Here is a 19,798-nt window from a genome sequence, read left to right on the forward strand (position 1 = left end):
ACAGTCTGCGTTCTAAACTCTTAGCAGGTAGAAAGCAGGTGTGCTGGGCAGTAGAGCATCAGCTATGCCAGTCTGTTTGCGGGGGGGGGGGGGGGGGGGGAAGGGTAATCTTTTAATTGGTTTCTACAAATTCCAAGTATGAAAAAGCCCTTAACTCCCCCACCCCCCACCAAAACACTAAATCGTAGCTATAGATACATATTAAGCTCTTCCTTGATCTTGACTTGTAACAAGTGTTCTAAGACTCTTTTTATAATGTCCAGCAGGAGCTCTTTTTATTACCTCCACAAATATTTCTTTGTGCTTTTCTGTGAACATTTTCTTAGCTTCAAACATAAAAGCAGCGAAGTAAGCCTGCAGGTGACCTTTTTTTTTTCCTTTCATCATGGTTAACCTGAAACAAGTTCAGCTCTTGCATTTGGCCTACATCTTCTCTGTCCACGAGGCCTTGAGAGACCCATGGTAGTTACTTAAAGAAAAAAGAAGGCAAACCATGAAATATAAAACAAAAGCTGTGCCTAGCATACTATGGAAGCAAAAACAAAACCATGCCCTCGCTGCCCCCATCTTGTTCCGTGCCTGGCAGACCATGTCCCTACAAATATTCACATTTGGAAATACTTCTCAGTCACAATAAAGTCCAAATCGTGGTAGTGGGCTTGCAGCCTATTCCTTTCATTGACTCTGCACAGCCAACCACCGAACGATGATGAAGGGAGTTTTCGTGGGGAAGTTCTTGACCCCATGCCATTCAACAGGTTACACGGGGTCACGTCTCTGTACAGTTTCCATCCAATTAGATGATACTCAATCTATTCAAGCGCCAGATGCAGAACTTCCTCATGAGCTGGTTCCAAGCCCTTTGGATCTGAAGGCAACTTTGGGAGTTGGCATTATTCCCATGTTACATTTGGCCTGCCCTACCCTGTGGTAGGGGGAACACAATGCCTGAAATGTGTGAAGAGAATGAGAAGAGCAGGGAGAACTGGGAGAGAGAGGGAAAAGAGAAGTGATCATGCACAAGCTTCTTGCTCTGTCGTGCATATATTTTCAGTGTAACAGCGTGTATTTCGACACATAAGGGCTTGTGCTTTTTTGTTAAAGAAACAACTTGCCCTGAAAAGCTCATTTGGCAAATGTGGCCAAGAACGTGTGTGTGTGTGTGTGTGTGTGTGTGTAAAATGTGTTATGAGGCTCTGTACCAAGTCTTGCGGGTGTATCTTGCTGGCCCCTCCCTCCACCACACCCACCTCGCTGGCAAGGAAAAACTGGTGGGTTACACCTGGTCGGTTTGATACTCAGAGGCTTCGGACAGGCTTTCTGAGAAGCTCAGGAAATTCTCCTGGTATTCAGAACAAACAATCTCATAGCGGTAATGCCGGAACTCTACAGCAAAGGTGCCAAAATAAGACAGGAAGCACATGACCAGACCCCACTGGACCCTGGCTGCATACATGTGGATGCCTTGGGCCATGAGGATGAAATCTGGGGAGGAGCAGTCAAGGAACGTACCCCCATAAGCCACATTCAAACCGGGCTTTTTTCTGGACAAGGACAGGTTACAAGAAAAGTCTTACTCTCCGCCCCCTCATCAGCAAAACTTAGCTTGACAGCTTCCTGAACGCAACACTTGCATGAATAATACGAAATAACATTGCTGAGCTCTTCCTTTGTGCCAGACGTGCTTCTAGGTGCTTTCACAGAAAATCTAAATCCTCACAACAATCCTATTGTTATCAGTTCATTTAAAAATAGGGGAATTGGGGCGCCTGGGTGGCTCAGTCGGTTAGGCGTCCGACTTCGGCTCAGGTCATGATCTCATAGTCCGTGAGTCGAGCCCCACGTCGGGCTCTGTGCTGACAGCTCGGAGCCTGGAGCCTGTTTCAGATTCTGTGTCTCCCTCTTTTTCTGCCCCTCCCCCCTCATGCTCTGTCTCTCTCTGTCTCAAAAATAAATAAACATTAAAAAAATTTTTTTTAAAAATAGGGAAACTGAGGCCAAATGGTTAAGTAACTTGCCTGAGGTCACAAAGATGTTCACTGGGACAGCTGGGATTCGAATACAAGGACTCTGGCTGTCAGGCCAGGCATTCAACTCTACAGCTACCTTCTAAACTGTGAGATTAGCAAGAGGATTAAAATTCCAAAGAAATTAGTTGGCCAGAAAAATAAACTTCTCGTTTTAAAAAAAAAATCACTGCAAATGACTATGGCTTTATAGTCATCATTTTATCTGCAGAAATAATTTTGAACATATCAAATCACCAATTACCTACATATAAGCTTTATATGTAGTGCTACTAATGTGTAAGTGGCTCCTTTTCCTCTTCTGTCTCGTTTTCACTATTAAAACAAACAAAGGAGACTCCTATGCCTGAATATATATCGAGTGTACACACACACACACACACACACACACACAGCATACATGAGGTTGGAGCTAGGAAGGAAAATGTTTCAAAGCACGTTTCAGCGAAAAGCCAAGAGGCCAAAGACTAAATACATTTTTAAAGAAAAATCAGAAATGCTCCCTTAGAATTAGTGCTATCTCCAGACTTAAAATCTTGGGAAATTTTCAGAGAGCAAAAGAATATGGTGAAACTACTTCAGCCAAACTTTGCTCTCCTGACGAGGCCTGGATCCATTCACCTGGGAACCTAGACAGGGTTCCAAATGTTCAGAAACAACACGGAGCAGAATTGTTTGGTATAAGCTGAAAACTCAAAATAATTTAAAGTCTGTACATTCTCTTCCCACTGAGGGCTCAAAGTACTGGCAAAGCAATATTATTACTTAATGAGGAAAGGATAGATCTTCAAATCTCACCCTGGCAGAATTCTGACCTTTTTACTCATAAAATATTTCATCACGTGCCTAGCAGTCAGCAAGATTTTTGGCTTGATTTTCCAGCCCTTAAATGTTCTCTAATGTGCTGAAGAACTTGAAAACAAACAAACAATTAAATGTTTGGCAGTTAGTGAGGGAAGAAGAAATAAAGATCCCCAATACTCCGGTAACTACAGGATGTCTCTGAACAATAAATATTTTCATATTTTAAAGCCACTTTCCCTAAGGCAAGAGGGTTTGGGGTTGAGTTCAAGAACTGTGCCTGAGTTTAAGTCGAGATCACTGCATACAGAGTGTGATCTTGGATAAATTAATCTCTGTTCTTACTATCATACTTGTTAAATGAGGATTAAAAGGGTTGATACATTTAATGTATTAATGTGCTTAGAACAATGCCTAGCACATTATAAGTGCCCAATAATGTTGGCTATTACTTGACCGAAGATGTGTAATTGGGTTAGCTACACATTCTACCACCTAGGAACCTTATTCCCTTCCTCTCTGGTTTCCTGAGGAGACCCTATTGGAGTGAACACTTGAGATCATGCCTCCCAGCAGAATGATCGGCTGATCTGACTGGTTGCACTGGAATTGGCCAGCTTCTTCTTTTTTTTTTTTTATTTTTTTTTTTAACATTTATTTATTTTTGAGACAGAGAGAGACAGAGCATGAACGGGGGAGGGGCAGAGAGAGAGGGAGACACAGAATCGGAAAGCAGGCTCCAGGCTCTGGGCCATCAGCCCAGAGCCTGACGCGGGGCTCGAACCCATGGACCGTGAGATCGTGACCTGAGCTGAAGTCGGACGCTTAACCGACTGAGCCACCCAGGCGCCCCGGAACTGGCCAGCTTCTATTGGGCCATGTTACCAGTAGGTGGGGTCACTGAGCTCCCTCCAGGACTAGTCTCTCTGGGATCTGTTTGGGGTTAAGCAGAAGCGCTCTCTTCTGCCTTTTTTTGGTTTCTTTCCTTGTTACTTAATGGGTAAGTTGAATTCCAGAGTGTGAGATCAGAGGCCTGACACTTTCTCCTTCACAAATTAAATTAAATGAAATAAAAGGGCCATTAATAAAGTCATAAATTAACTTTTTTTAAGATGGAAGGGGAAAAAAAAATCACAATTCCCATTACGCATTCTGTGTTTTTCAGACAGGGAATCTTTTCCATCACTAATGACAAGGAGAATGCATGACACCATTCCTACAGATAGAAACAATTTTGAGAAGGCAGAGCTTGTTTTAATTTTAGTTCTCTATCTCTTCAGGTCTGAGAGTTTTTGTTTTTATATCCATTTACCTATTTTGTCTAAGATTTTGAGATAATCTGACAATACATGCTAACTAATCGGAAATGGCAGTTTTCTCATCTACATATGTGTGTTTTAATCTCCCTACCAAAGAATCTTTTCACATTCAAAGGATACAGAGGACCACACACAGAGTGATAGATGCTGAGAGAATAACTCGTGGAATACCAACTTTCCGCCCTTCATTCTTGATGTTGACTTTGAGTGTCAATGCAGCCTGGATCCAGCAGGTCAATGTGCCAAATCCAAAGGTCAAGGAAGTTCCAACATTATGGATTTCTTCATCATTCGTGAGCTAAGGGATGAACAGATAATGACAAGGAGGCCCATTTAGAAAAGACATGATGGGAGAAAAAATAGGTGAAGTGATATCTCCATAACGGGATGGTAGGTTTTGGAAAGAGTAGAATCCTTCATCTCTGCTGGCTCTTTGTGTTTGTTCTCAAATGGTTTGAACTCTGAGGGGGAAAGGGAGATAAACAGTACTTCCAAACCTCAAAACATTTGTTTAGAATAACCACTCAGGGGGCTCCTGGGTGGCTCAGTCGGTTAAGCGTCCGACTTCAGCCAGGTCACGATCTCGCGGTCCGTGAGTTTGAGCCCCGCGTCGGGCTCTGGGCTGATGGCTCAGAGCCTGGAGCCTGTTTCCGATTCTGTGTCTCCCTCTCTCTCTGCCCCTCCCCCGTTCATGCTCTGTCTCTCTCTGTCTCAAAAATAAATAAAAGTTAAAAAAAAAATTTAGAATAACCACTCAGGCAGTGGTAATCTATTCCTTGAATTTAATTTCCAGAAAAGCATGGAGAAGTCAAAGAAAAAAGCAGGAGAGTTACACAAAAAAAGAGAAATGTCAGTTTCTACAAACATGCACTGCAAACTTTGTTTTCCAGACTAAGAAATGAGACTTGGGATCTGGCTGTGTATTTAATGATTGAAGAGGACCAATTCTAAGAAGGCCAAGATTTTACTGTCATAGACAGCTAATAACATTTATTCCTACGTAATGTGATCAATTCATTGTTAATGGGATTTTGTTTTATTTTCCTCTTATAAGAAAATTGCCACCTAATAGCTTTTGCCGTATTTGTAGACCCATTAAACGACATTAGTGTTTGACGATTCCTGGTCAAGGCTTTTATAGAATTAATAGGTTAAAGGAGACCCATTCGGGTTATTTCATTTGAAGGTTAAAAATGTAAACTCTCCATTACCTACTGATTTAAAAAAATATGTTGGTTACTGGGGTGCCTGGGTGGCTCAGTTGATTAAGACCTGACTTCAGCTCAGGTCATGATCTCACGGTTCTTGGGTTTGAGCCCTGCATCGGGCTCTGTGCTGACAGCTCAGGCTGGAGCCTGCTTCAGCTCTTCTGTCTCCCTCTCTCCATTTGCTCTCTCTCTCTCTCAAAAATAAATAAACACTAAAAAATATACTGGTCACTTAAAACACCTTTAGCAATGATCTATATCTATATAATCTCTCTATCTCTCTATCTATCATCTGTATGTTTCTTTCAATGCTGGGCTTGAACTCATGACCCTGAGATCATGACCTGCGCTGAGTTTAAGAGACAAACACTTAACTGACTGAGCCACTCAGGCACCTTGTTTTATATATATATATATTTTTAATTACACGTGGGAAAATAAAATCTATAGTTGAAGAGATGTTCTTACAACATGGTAAAATATTGTTTTGAATTGCCATTGCATTCAGATGTTTTATTGTTTGACATTTCTGGGAATAATGGTTGCCTCAAGCCAATATTGCTTTCCTTTGACAACTTTTTCTATTGTTTTTGGCTGTAGTATTTTTTCCTCTTCTTTGGAAGAAGCCACTTTTTTCTTTCTTATTCGGAAGGCATATTTTCAAAACTCATTTTAAATAACGATTCCTCAAATTAAATTTTACTTTTAGGAAATTGGTTGTCCACACTATACACAGTCTATTCACTTATTAGTTTAAACTTGATTTTAAAAATAGATAATATAATTACCTGGTTCAAACTTTAAAAAATTATAAAAAGAGTATGGATGGAAAAGCCTGTCTACACCATAGACTAGCCACCTGGCTTCTTCACAAGCAACTAACTTGTGGTTTCCTATGTATTCTCTGTAGATATTCTAGAAAGTGTTCTTCATAAGTGGTATTGAGCATCTGTGGTTCACCAAAACACTTCAAGTTTCTGGACTTTAGGAAAGAACAAAATGTCTACTCAGTAACTTCCATCCAAGCCCTGGTTGAGAGAATGGATAGTGAGCACTTTACAACATCCAGAACCGGCAGCACAGAGCAGAGCTATAGCTCAGTCAGTCTGGCTTGATATGAGACCTAGAACAGAACGAGTGGGATGGCCTGTCAAAGAAGCCATCAATTCAAAAATACTCATTCAGTTGCTACTGTGTGCCAGGAGAAGTGCTGGGGAATGAGCTTTCCTGGTTTAATCAATTATCAGGACTGAGGGTTCGAACAAGAGACAGTCTTAGAAAATCCACTAGCATATTTTCTTGAATGCCTGTGCCATCTGGATTTCACTCCACAGACAGGGAGAGAAGTGTCAGTATTCATGTTTGACTGCAGGGAAGAGGTTTCTAAACACAGTACAAAGCATAGGCTGGAGGACTTTGGGAAGAGAATGCAGGCAGGGAAACCAGACAAGTACTCTTCCAGTTGGTTATCTCACAAGTGGAGTCATTCGAGTCAAGAGTTGGATAATGGTATTGGCAAGGGAAATTATTCTTAAATGTAGTGACCTTGGGCTTCTAAATTTCTGGGAAGAAGAGTTAGTGTGTCTTTACACAAGTCATAGATGTTCTAGAGAAATTCTAGGCTTTCTTTTTTTTTTAATTTTTTTAAAGTTTATGTATTTTGAAACAGAGAGAGAGAGAGAGAGAGAGGCAGAGAGAGCACAAGCAGGGGAGGGGCAGAGAGAAAGGGAGACACAGAATCCAAAGCAGGCTCCAGGCTCTGAGCTGTCAACACAGAGCCTGACGTGGGGCTCAAAGCCACGAACCGCAAGATCATGACCTGAGCTGAAGTCAGAAGCTCAACCGACTGAGCCACCCAGACACCCCAAAATTCTGGGTTTTCAAACTTGATTCCCACACGAGCTTGCTAATATGAAATGCAAGCTTTCATCCAAAAAGGATGTTCAGTGTTTAATTTTAGAAAGGCAATGATCCTATTAGTTTTCTAGAAAGTTACATTAGGAGACAATTTGTTATGAAAAAAAAAGCATAAAGCACTTTGAAATCCTTTGTATAAAATACACAGCTATTTAAAAAAATTTTTTAAGTGTTTATTTTTGAGAGAGAGACAGAGACAGAGTGCGAGTGGGGGAGGGGCAGAGAGAGAGGGAGACACAAAATGCAAAGCAGGCTCCAGGCTCCGAGCTGTCAGCACAGAACCCGAGGCGGGGGGCTTGAACCCACAAACCCCGAGATCACGACCTGAGCCGAAGTCGGAAGCCCAACCAGCTGAGCCACCCAGGTACCCCTGCACAGCTATTTTAGTAGCTCCTTTTTCCGTAGCCATGCGGCAAGCACCCTCACATACGCAGTTCGAATGTAGGCAGGCCAGGCTGAACACCAGAAGGGCTGACTGCTGGAGAACCTGTGCTTATCAGGAACCACCGTTAGCACTTTTGAAAAGATCTGTGCAGAATCCGTGGCTATGATACCCATACAGGTGAAGTGTAAGAAAGAGGTGAAGAAGGCCAAAGGAAGTACCTGAAAATTACCAAGTAAGGTCATTCCAAAGGAAGCCAGACACAGCGCCACCAATCCACTAATATTCAGCCATGGATTTAAAACCTTTGGTTTCAGTTGTATGAAGCGCAGAACAGCTACCACAAGTGCTGGGGACAAAACAAAATGTTAAAGTTTAAAAATCTCAGTCACACAGCCAGACTGTGAGGCAGAGTTCTTCTAAAGCCACAATGTGCAAGATTAAAGTTTTTGTCATGGTGCATTTTTATTTTGTATTTATTTTTTAAGATGTTTATTTATTTAGTTTGAGAGAGAGAAAAAGCACGAGCAGGGGAGGGGCAGAGAGACGGCAGAGAATCCCCAGCAGGCTCCACACTCTGTGCAGAGCCTGACGTGGAGCTCGATCCCACCAACTGTGAGATCATGACCTGAACCAAAACCAAGAGTCGGATGCTTAACCAACTTGAGTCACCCGGGCGCCCCTCGTCAAGGTACATTTTTAAGCCTCTGAAGTGACAGACAATTAAAAAAAAATTTTTTTAAACTTTATTCATTTTTGAGAGACAGAGAGAGACAGAGCATGAGCGGGGAAGGGCTAGAGAGAGAGGGAGACCCAGAATCCGAAGCAGGCTCCAGGCTCTGAGCTGTCCGCACAGAGCCCGATGCGGGGCTCGAACCCACGAACCGTGAGATCATGACCTGAGCCGAAGTCAGACGCTCAACCGACTGAGCCACCCAGGCGCCCCGACAGGCAATTGTTAAAAGAAATTTTTCATGCCATGCTTATGATTATTTGGATGTTTTATCATGCCTAACAAGAGGGAAGGAGAGAGGGGCTGAAGCCGCTGGGGCTGTATGTTATCGGGCGGTGCAAGGGTGACAAGCTGCTATTAGCATTGTCCTCGGGGTTTTCAACACCACCAGGTCAGTACAGGACACACTGGCTTAGGAGAACATCGCAGAGGCCTGACACAACAAATAAGACAGGGATAAAGACAGCTGGCACGAGAATTCACTAATTCAACCACCCTTAAGTTTAACCGTGTCAGAACAGACATGGCAGGAAAGCAGAGGAAAGAAGACACGGTTCCACCTCTAGACAAACCTGCTGGTCCCTACACCAGAAATCATTCTCGGGGACAGGAAGGAAGACAAGGCAAGTGTACAGCTCCCTTCATTACTGCTTTACCCCTTCTTCCCTCTAATTCTACCGGAGGTATCCATTGTCAAAGGACAAAGATAGTTGACCTAAATTAGAGCAGTTACAGTAACCAAATTACGAAATCTGAATTTTAACATGGCCGATTTGGGAGTTTGGTATGTACTAAAAATCACACTGATTATACTAATAAAGCTCAATTCTTCTATGATGGTAATTACTCATTTAAAAAGACCACCCCATCTTTTGAAGCATATTGTTATGAGGGAATCTGAGAGAGCATGAAGGAAGTTACCTAAATTTCAAGCCTGACTTCTAATAGTAACCCTGAGGGCAGCCCATACTCAAGCCACTCATGTAAGAATCCCCTTTTATTAATTGCTTAGTGCAGAGATACTTTCATGTTTGTACAAAGTGCTAGGAGAGGTTAGTCTACAAACAAGACAAAAAATACTTGCAGTTAATATAAATTATATCTACATATAAGGAAATGAACTTACTACTTCCTAAGGCAATTTATTTTGACATTAAAGTTTAGCAGGGAAGACAATTAGAAATCCAAGAATTACCCTATTGATACAGCAATTAAGTAAGTAATTATTTGCTAAATGTTTTATCTTCATTATAGGCCCTTATTAATAGTCATTAATAAAGAAAACCCACCATAAATTTGCATTTCCTAAATCTACTGAATTTCATAGTTTCAAGCTACAAAGTTAAGCTCAGCAAGTTGATTTTCAGTTCCAGATACCTCGATCAAAGAGTGGTATGCAACTTGGTTAATATTTGGATTTTAGAGGGGCTCCTGGGTGGCTCAGTTAGTTAAGCATCCGACTCTTAATTTCAGCTCAGGTCATGATCTCCTGGTTCATGAGACAGAGCCCTGCATCAGGCTCTGTGCTGACAGCATGGTACCTGCTTGGGATTTTCTCTCCCTCTCTCTCTGCCCCTGTCCTGCTCACTCTTTCTCTCTCAAAATAAATAAATAAACATTCTAAAAAATACTTGGACTTTAGAAACAAAATAACAATAAACCATAATTTATTAAATGTCAAATTGTTCAGCTCTGATTTAGCTTTTAGTATATTCACATTTTATCTAATTCCCACTAGTGGTCATAGAATTAGTAAATGATACACTTGAGTTGACAATAGTCCAACCCTAATGGTTTGAGTGACCTAGTTAGAAGTTATATCTGAAGTCTATTAATAGTGACAAGTATCCTAGAGGATGAAAAAAATTGGCACAACGTCTTGCTACTTTTGAGGATGGGAATAGGAGGAGGAAGTAAGGAGAGGAGAAATTCCATGTAAGCCCTCTGACACAAAGTGATCATCAGATAAAGAGGTCACTAGATTAAGACCAGAAGCCTCAACACAGGGCACCATGGGAGACACTTGCTATTAATTGTGTATGGATATTAGGGCCTAATGACAAAATACCAAGGCAGCACATTTCATTTCTTTTAAAAATGACTAGTGAAAAGTTTTGCTCTGGCAACCATCTTGATGTCATTCAGTTTGGGGGGATAGGATTGTACTAGAATTTGGCTTAAGCCCTAAAACATGGCTGAAGCAGACACAGAAGGCTCTTCATGTTGACCCATCCAGTCAATTTGGTCCACTGTGCCCAGATGATGAGGGTCAGGCCATTCTCTGTTAGTCATTTCTGCCCAGGAAACACAGGACATGTATCATCTTTTGGTCCCAGCACTGGTAGCCTTCCCATTTGTAATATGATGATAAATCATTTTATCATGAACAGATGATGAAATTAAGCAGGAAACAGATACCTACTCGGAGACATGAATTTGAGTCAACACTCTTAACTTCCAGAACAACAGTCCCAACACCACACTCTGCCCTCTTTACCTATTAACCCCATTATTAATCACCTTGGACTAGGCAAAATTTCCTTTAAAAATAGATTCTGTGGGTGCCTGGGTGGCTCCGTCAGGACAGCATATGACTCTTGACCTCAGGATTGTGAGTTCCAACTCCATGAAGGGCATAGAGGGTTACATTAAAAAAAAAAAAAAAAGATTCTAGGTGAAGGTTTAAGGTGCTGGAATTAGTAAAATTCTGGTCCTTTAACAGTTTTATTAACAGGTTTAATGGAGACAGATTCAGATTATTGGTTACAAAGTCTTTTTTTTCAACCAAGTAGTGATTTATACACCCTTGAAAAAGACTTGTTGGCAGTGGGGTGATTTCAAAGCCGTCGTTATATATGATGACTTTTTTTTAAACTACATTGATGTTCTAATCAGAAGATACATCTTTTAGTTTCATTAAACATTTTAGATTTCATGAATAGTTTTAGAAAAGATTTTTTAAAATTTTTAAAGTTTTTTAGTTTTTATTTTTTTACTTTGAGAGAGACAGAACACTAGCAGGGGAGGGGCAGAGAGGCAGGGAATCCCAAGCAGGCTCTACACCATTGGTGCAGAGCCAGACGTGGGGCCTGAACTCACAAACCGTGAGATCATGACCTGAGCTGAAATCAAGTCTGATGCTCAATTGAATGAGCCACCTAGGCGCCTCAGAAAACATTTTTAAAACCCACCTTTCTGTTGTTTATGGTATTTAGAACAGTCCTTTGCTGTATGTGTCCCCTGTTTATCTATTTTAAAAAAACACAGATATTAGAATAATTGCTTATTTTCTTTACTAACCTTTTTCTTTTGAGGCTAACTGGGTTTTATTTATTTATTTATTTATTTATTTGGCTCCACACCCAATGTGGGGCTTGAACTCACAACCCTGAGATCGAGAATTGCATGATTCACCAACTGAGCCAGCCAGGCGCCCTTTGTTGGGCTTTTAAAGTTCAAACTCAAAATAGCAGCTCTTCATTGCAGTTCTAAACTGGTGCCTGGCCAAATTCTTTTCTGATTTGTTTAGTTTTATTGTTTATGCATCAATAATTCCTATTTATGACCGCAATAGAACACGGGAATCAATGTGCTTCGGCTGAAGGAGGGGGAACAGCTGCTGTTGGGTGACCGAAATCATTCAGCTCTCAGCTTTATCCTCACAACCTCTCCCGGGCAGAAAAGAATATTCCTTTCAAGAAATTTGTCTCAGGTCTCTTTTCTCCCCAGGAGAGATCGAAAGCGTGGATTCAGGACAAAGTGCAAAACTAATTGCGTAGAGAAAACAATTGAGTTTGATCTTTGATTAGTACATCAAAAAGACAGAAGATCTTTGCTAACTGATTTTAATAAATGCTACACTGGCTCATTTGTAGACTGTAAATTATAATCCATACGGCTGCCAAAAAAGCAATGATTTATAGGCAGTCCAGGTTGTTTCTTAAAGTCAGTTATGCCGTCTAAAGTAATAGTCCGAGGTCTGGCAGGGACAGCCCTGGGGAGATGGAAGGCCTCCGCCATTTCGAGCAAGAATCATTCGTAAATGGATTCCTCCTCACTCCCAGAGTTGATAAATAAATAATTGTTGGTTTCCTCCCACTGCACACTAATCTTCATCAGTTTTGTGTCTACCAGATGGCACTACAAATGATGGAAGATAATAAAGAATAAACCCTGGATACTTCAATACCTCAGAGCAAGAGCTAGTAAAGGCTTATTAAGTGCTTCTTGCTGGAACAGGGGAGGACCAGGGAATAAGATGATGACGAATGTCATCTGGAAGAGGGGAACTTGTTTTCATTACTCTGTTTTTGGAAATGCTTTTACAATTAGTTAATCATAAGCTTTATAACTGGATAAATGTGCAAGCTGTGCAAACTGACATTTTTAAGATTACACACTAAAGACAACTGGGAAGTATCAATTTGTCTTAAGAATATGAGGGAAGCAATATGTAGCTTCCAACATGTTCATTGGTTTCTTTAAAGCCCAAATGGAGGACAAACAGCTTGTGACAGCTTTTTAATAAGGACAGTCTCCTGTGTATCGTGATTAGATGAGGTAGTATTTGCAAAGCACTTAGCACTGTGCCTGGAATATAAATGACTGCTATTAATTACTGGTATTATTGCACCCCGTGGGGAAGACCATATGACTAGGTACCAACCTGCAGGCCTGTGTGGTGTGACTGCAGACTGGCTGGGAAAGGTCCCTGACCCTGCAATTCAAGATCCTCTCTCAGGGCTTTGTGTTCTGTTAAATGCAGAGATCTCCTCAGCAGTCACTTATGCTTTGGTATGATTAGGTCTTTTCAGAAAAGTGGTGTCAAGGGTAGAAAAAAAAGAGTGAGTGTTAAAGCTCATGGTAGCTGAGGCTGAAGGCAGTGAAGACAAAACTCGCCTGACTGGGGCAGGCACTGGTGCCCACATGGGCACCAGCTGCGGTAAGAACCGCCCTTTGAAGAGTTGGGGAATAGCTGGGACATGAAAATCCTATTAAAGCTAAAATCCTGTTAATGCTGCCTATTGAGGGCATGAAGAGAAGAGCTTCTTCAAAGACTCAGCAATGTCAGCATTAGGGTTATATCTAACCTTCTCCTTAGTGGTGTCATAGCAGCCCATGCCTGATAGATACTTCCTGCTTAGACAAATGGGCTATATGTTTTGGGGAAGCCTGGGTGGTGAAAGGCTTTGACCCAAATAGAGTTAGGTCCAGGGAGGAATCTTATTAACTGCAGGAAAGCCCTGCAGTGTGCTTCTCGTCGAACTCTGCAGGTTCCAGAGAGGCCTCTTGGGCCTCACTGGGAACATTCTCCATGTGTCTCATGTCTTGAGCCTTCTAAACTAAGATTGTGCCTGTGTTGCATGCTGGACCAACTGTCTCCCTTGATTTTCCAGGGGGTTTTATAGGACTTTCGTTTCCCAAAGCAAACATTTAAAAATAGCATCTTAAGGGGCACTTGGGTGGCTCAGTCGGTAAGCATCCAACTTCAGCTCAGGTCATGATCTCACAGTTCATGAGTTCGAGCTCTGCGCAGGGCTCCGTGCTGACAGCTCAGAGTCTGGAGCCTGCTTCGGATTCTGTGTCTCCCTCTCTCTCTCTCCCTCCCTCGCTCATGCTCTGTCTCTCTCTCTCTCTCTCTCAAAAATGAATAAACATTAAAAAATTAAAAAATAAAAATAGCATCTTAAGAATGAGTGGAACTCTTTGCGGGTGGAGTTCTACATAAATTAAATAACGGGTCACCTTTTGGGGGAGAGATGCCACAAACGCCGATGATTCCCTCAGGAATAACATCATCTTTCTTTCTTACTTGGAGTGAAACTCTCACCATCCAAAAGAACCATTTCCAGAAAACTTTTGTTGAAAATTTCACTGGCCCATCACCCACAGCATGCCAATGGTGATAGCTGACGCTTTGAAAGACACTGAGGAGACTGGCCTTGGGGAGATGGTATACAAGGTCAACATGGACAAGGACAGAGAGCATGGCTGGTTCCCTCGACCCCCCTCACAGAACAAAGGGGACAGGATATGAAATGACGGTCTTGGGCCCTGAAGAAAAGGTGTGGAACTGGGACCAGACATAAGTACTAAAGGTTTCTTCCTTTTTTTTAAAACCTACATCTCCATTTGCCATCTTGGTATGCATTTGTGTACGGGAGACTGAGTCACCCATGTTAATGCTGACCTTTAGATTTAAAGACCATATCTACACACATCAAGATTTATCACAAAGCCTATGCATTTGTCATCCTTGCCAGTGAAGAAATAAGTGTGGCATTCTTTTTAATGCAAATATATTATACAATATTATATTCTTCTCATGCTGGATTTTATGGCACGTGAAATATATTATTTCATGCGGCGAAAGAAATAAAGTCAAGAATACACTGAAACGATGAAGACGGTGAAAATGTAAGGTAAAACAAAAAGCCAGCTTCAGCATGTTGACATGATACCCAATTATCAACTAAGCTAACCATGCTTTTGATATAGGTTTGGGAGAAATAAAGAAGAAGTGTACCAAAGCATATAAAGCATTCTTTACTTTCTTCTTACCTAGGAATGCTGCCATGTTCATAACTTGACTAAACACACAGCTTGCAGGAGGTTCATCACCTGCAATACTTAAAAATTATGACATGTTTTATTATTACTGTATTAAAATCTGTCACCTACAATATACTGAATGTCTGTGTGTCCTTTCAAAATTCATATGTTGAAATCCTAACTCCCAATGTGATACTACTATTAGGAGGTGGGGACTTTGGGAGTTACTTAGGTCATGAGGGTAGAAGCCGTTCCCAGCGGGATTAGTGCCCTTGTAAAATAGATTCCAGGGGCACCTGGGTGGCTCAGTCGGTTAAGTGTCCGACTTCAGCTCAGGTCATGATCTCACAGCTCATGAGTTCGAGCCCCACATCAGGCTCTGTGCTGACAGTTCAGAGCCTGGAGCCTGCTTCAGATTCTGTGTCTACCTCTCTCTCTGCCCCTCTCCTTCTCATGTTCTGTCGCTCTGTCTCTCAGTCTCTCAAAAATAAATAAATGGTAAAAAAAATTTTTTTTTAAAGAGATTCCAGAGGACTGTCTCATCCTCCTTCTGCTGCATGAGGACATGATGAGAAGATGGCCATCTGCAACCCAGAAGAGGGCCCTCATCGACACTTGACTGCTGGTACCCTGATGGACCTCCAGTGTCTACAGCTGGGAGAAATAACTTTTTGTTGACAAGCCTCCCAGTCTATGCTACTTTGTTACAGTAGCCCAAACTAAGACACTCTCTCAACCTGTAAGATCCAACAGATCGGAGGAAAGCTATCAAGTTACCTTATATATGGTGCGTGCTTCACACCAGGTTTCCTGGAAAACAAAAAACACAAGTTAAAGTACAGTCAGTGCACAGTCTAACCTCACCAGCGGCAAAATTTTTGTTAAGTCTATTAATAAATAATCAATTACCCAGAGATCAACTTTACCTTTCAGCTGAATTTAATGGGAAAATTTTGTCATCTTCCACAGCTATAAAGTATCTGTGAAGAAAAAACAACCTAAGTTTATAAAACAAAGACATTTTTTAAAAAAGACTTGTTTCCCAGAATGACTAGACTAACCACATTAAATCATATTCATTGTTTTTTTTTTAACTGGGAAAAATCTCTTTTACTATGTTTACCTATACTCTGGTTTCTCTTCAGATCGCATGACTCTTTCACCTTTTACTATGTTTACCTATAGATCACTTAGCTCTTTAAAGTTCAAATGTGATTACTAACACTATTTCTTTAATTTTTAAAACACTCCCCAAATTAATGGTAATCATTATAATCTGGAAACTGGAAAACAAAGAAATGAGACCTTATAACCTTGGGCAAACTGAAATACAATTAGAATTCAAATTTTCTAATTTCTCAGGAGTATGTGTTCACCTCTATTAGTGAACTGCAAGGAACCAAAATAATTTGCCGGAAGGGAAATAGTACTTGAAATAATAAGCAAGTGTAGGAGTGTTCTGTGATAAGCCAAGACTTATAACGTAATGATACCCATTTTATAAACATACCAAGCCCAGTCACACACAATAACTGAACTATGAACTGGACTATGAGTGGAATCCTTGGCATGTTACTATAATGAGCAAATCTTGCAAATAATGAATCCGTATCATCAGTTTATAGAATGTTCGTTACTGAAGGAACACAGGAACACAAAATAAGACCAGCAGTCTTCACTACCTGCTTTGCATTATTTATTACTCACTCTAGCTATTTACTTTGGGTAACAGAAGGAGGGAAGAGAAATGGAGACTTTAGCAAGGTTGAATTAGTAAACATTATTTTAAAGTATTTCTAAACACGTTTCTACATCAAAACTACATTCCTATCTACATTGCAACCCAAGTCCTTAAATAATGAATGAAGAGAATACTCACACTATCCATAATCCAGCTGAAGTAAACAAAGTAAATACAAGAGGTAAAAACATCCATACACTGCATTTCTTCCCATCCATGCCTGTACCACTGAAATGAAATCAACAGGTATTAATAACCAAGGCAAAAATTTATCTCAATCGTTCAGGACTGAAAGGAAGTTCACTCTAACTGAAAAGAATTTATGAATAAAAACTGAAAGTACTTTATGAAATCATGATCCAAATCAATTACTGCCACTTACTCATGTGGAAATCCCTTGAGCAGTTAATGTGGATGGTTGTTATCTAGAATTGGCTTAAATATTCCAGAGCCTTAGTTGAGAAACAAAGGGGAAATTTCTCACAAACACATTTATCCTTATACAAGCATCAATGTTTTTTAAAAAGGACAAAAGGGCTTGGGTTAGGACTTTCAGAAGGGCTAGGTACCAAAGGCTTATTCCAATCTACTTTTAGTGCTATTATTAACATTTATGGATTTATGGTTCTATGCATCTGGCATGTACATATGCCTACAGCTTGGCAGACAAGAGTCCTGGAAACAAATGGTTACTAAATAAATTAGCAGTTCAGGAGGAAATGACAAATGCTTTGCAAATCTGAACTTTTCTCATGATATGTTATTGAGCAACTATCTCAGAAGACTCTAAAGATGAATGTTCTGGAAAACAGTGCATTGTGTATAATTTTAAATGAACTCCAACGAACACAGTGGGGAAAAAGAGCAGATGCCAGGCATTCCGGATGTTATATTTGAAAGCAAAAATAAATGAATAAAAAAATTCCCCACAAAAATGAAGTAAGAGAAGCTAAGCTCTAAGAGTGTCTATGAGAAAGCGACCTGGCACACAGACCCGACACACAGAAGAATAATGTAATTAATAGGTTTCTCTAAGAGGTATCACTGCTCATTATTTTGGGTGATTATTATGGAGAACCACAACTTGTAACAGATTGTTACAAGTTTGAACCAGCACTGCCACATATGTGAGCGCCTCCCTGATATTTGCTTTTGCATGCTGACACTCCCTGGACCTTCCAAATACTGAGGTCAGAGAAAAAAACATGGCCCTCCCTTGAGGATGGCCATGAGGTGTCAGAAAGGTCTTGGTTATCAGAACTGACCTACCTGATAAGGCAGATCTTTCAGGTGAGGGGACAGACACCTGACCCTAATAATATGCCTTTGAACAGTCACGCTGTAGCCTAAACAGCTATCTGGGTAGGGATGTTAAATAAATGACAGAATCTAGGAGTTGAAAGACATTAGAGCCACTTTCAATCAATTTAATCCAGTCTAATCCAATCCAATCCAATTCACGATATTGACATTCTGCTTGTGCCAGGTACGACACCAGGTGGTGGACATGACTGAGGTAAAGTCTAATGAATATAACTATACACAACAGTCTATACAATATATAAAAGCTATTGTATGAACTGATGATGCATGGCTACCCAGTTTATATAATGTAGAAGGATGATGAACATTTTAAGTATACCCACTATGGCTAGTCAAGTCAGTATCTATTCATTTATTTATGTCCAGAAAATCATGGGTTTATAACAAAGCTATCAATTTTGCTAACAAAAAATAATTTAATCATTAGCCAAGAAGTAGAGTGAGTACAGAAAATGGGAATGTTGACTGAGCATGTAAACCAACTATTCTAGATCTGCCCCTAATAGGATGCTCTGACAGGATGAGTACAGATGAAATGGTTACACTGGAATAAGAGTCAAGAGACCTAGTTTTCAATGTTAGCTTTGCCCATAATCAACTCTATGGGCCTTGGTGCATGAAGACCTTCTTGCTGCATGAAGACCGAATTTTAAAAGAGGCCTCAAAGACTGAGGCCTCATAGGGTGGTAGTACTCTGGAGGTAACCCAAGCCCAATATTTTTTCAGTAACAGAATGCTCCAATGTACCCAGAATCATCAGCCCATGAGGAACTCACCCCTCTTAACCATTTTTACAACAGACTGGTAAATAAACCAAAGCCAACTGGTTAATTACAGTGAAAAATGCAACTGCCAAATGGACAGATACTCACACTGGTTTCCTTTATAGGAACAGCTATATGGGAAATCAAAACTTGGAAGCAGGAAAGTAGAATGAAGAGAGTTATCGAGATAATTCTAAGACCGTGGCATCAAGCTCCAATAGTTCTATGCGTTCATTTCCTTTAAAGGGAAGCAGTTTAGTGGAATGGAAACGGTATGGCAGTGCATTGGACTGAAATCCACCTCTGTCGCTCTGTACTTGTGTGATCTCTGGCAAGTTATGTCATCTCTTAAGCCTTTGTAATTGTGGTGATGACTTCTATTTGGTAGGGTTGTGCTGAGGCTTAATGACGACACAGGTAGAGCACCTCACACATAATACATGCTCTGTAAGGGGCAGCCCGGCCAACTAGAACTGATATCTTTCAATATGCATTGCTCTTCTTATTTTATCGTGAAAGCATCTAAGGTGGCTAGTGGCTACCCTCCTAAATTATTTTATCTTTACTAGTTTAATTCTCATACAGCAAACTTGCATCCAAATTCCGGGAAAACTATACTGTATTGCTTGCCTAATGATAGATGAAATTGCCCTTTCTTAACTTAAAGGGATGCGTTGGAGGTGAAAAGAGTAAGTCGATGGATAATTGGATTATTACCTTCCAGTGGAACTACTTAGGAGCTTCTTCAGAATTTTCACATTAGTTATGCCTTTTTGGGGGGCAGGTGGTGGTAATGGCAAACTCACATGCTATTGTAAGAAATAACACGCAGAGATCCCGTATATCCTCCACTCTATCTCTCCAATGGTAACATCCAGTATAACTACAGTACAACAACCAAGATATTGACATTGATACAATCCTTGACTTCATCCATATTTCACCAGTTTTATATGTACTCCTTTCTGTGTGTGTATTTAGTGTTATGCAATTTTTCATGAGTAGATATGTATGATCACCACCACAGTCAA

At 40.7% G+C, this 19,798-nt stretch overlaps 1 protein-coding gene across 2 annotated transcripts; it reads right to left on the reverse strand.

Moving 5' to 3' along the window:
• Positions 1-770: 770 nt before the first annotated feature.
• Positions 771-16,908, reverse strand: TMEM150C (transmembrane protein 150C). 2 transcript variants are annotated; one of them, XM_047092437.1, is made up of 7 exons: positions 16,819-16,908; positions 15,866-15,919; positions 15,717-15,749; positions 14,949-15,016; positions 7,876-8,003; positions 4,268-4,445; positions 771-1,485 (listed from the first exon to the last, which is right to left on the reverse strand). In XM_047092437.1, exons 1-7 carry the CDS (start codon positions 16,896-16,898, stop codon positions 1,277-1,279), a joined length of 750 nt encoding a protein of 249 aa, XP_046948393.1. In that variant the 5' UTR covers positions 16,899-16,908; the 3' UTR covers positions 771-1,276. The 2 variants fall into 2 exon arrangements, with proteins under 2 accessions (XP_046948393.1, XP_046948392.1); XM_047092436.1 differs by having other exon boundaries at positions 771-1,397; positions 4,387-4,445; positions 16,819-16,898.
• Positions 16,909-19,798: the final 2,890 nt, after the last annotated feature.

Source organism: Lynx rufus, unplaced genomic scaffold (genome assembly GCF_022079265.1).
Source record: "Lynx rufus isolate CCGP_SWC_20201006 ecotype Redwood Valley unplaced genomic scaffold, mLynRuf1.p SCAF_3, whole genome shotgun sequence".
NCBI lineage: Eukaryota > Metazoa > Chordata > Mammalia > Carnivora > Felidae > Lynx > Lynx rufus.

Bases quoted from the DNA above. Each gene is read 5' to 3' on its own strand.
- TMEM150C (XM_047092437.1), bottom strand. From the start codon at position 16,898: ATGGATGGGAAGAAATGCAGTGTATGGATGTTTTTACCTCTTGTATTT. The intron at 15,750-15,865 runs GTAAAGTTGATC...TTTGTTTTCCAG, and splicing joins CCATTAAATTCAGCTGAAAG to GAAACCTGGTGTGAAGCACG. The intron at 1,486-4,267 runs GTATCCTTTGAA...GCTCCTCCCCAG, and splicing joins CACTCTGTGTGTGGTCCTCT to ATTTCATCCTCATGGCCCAA.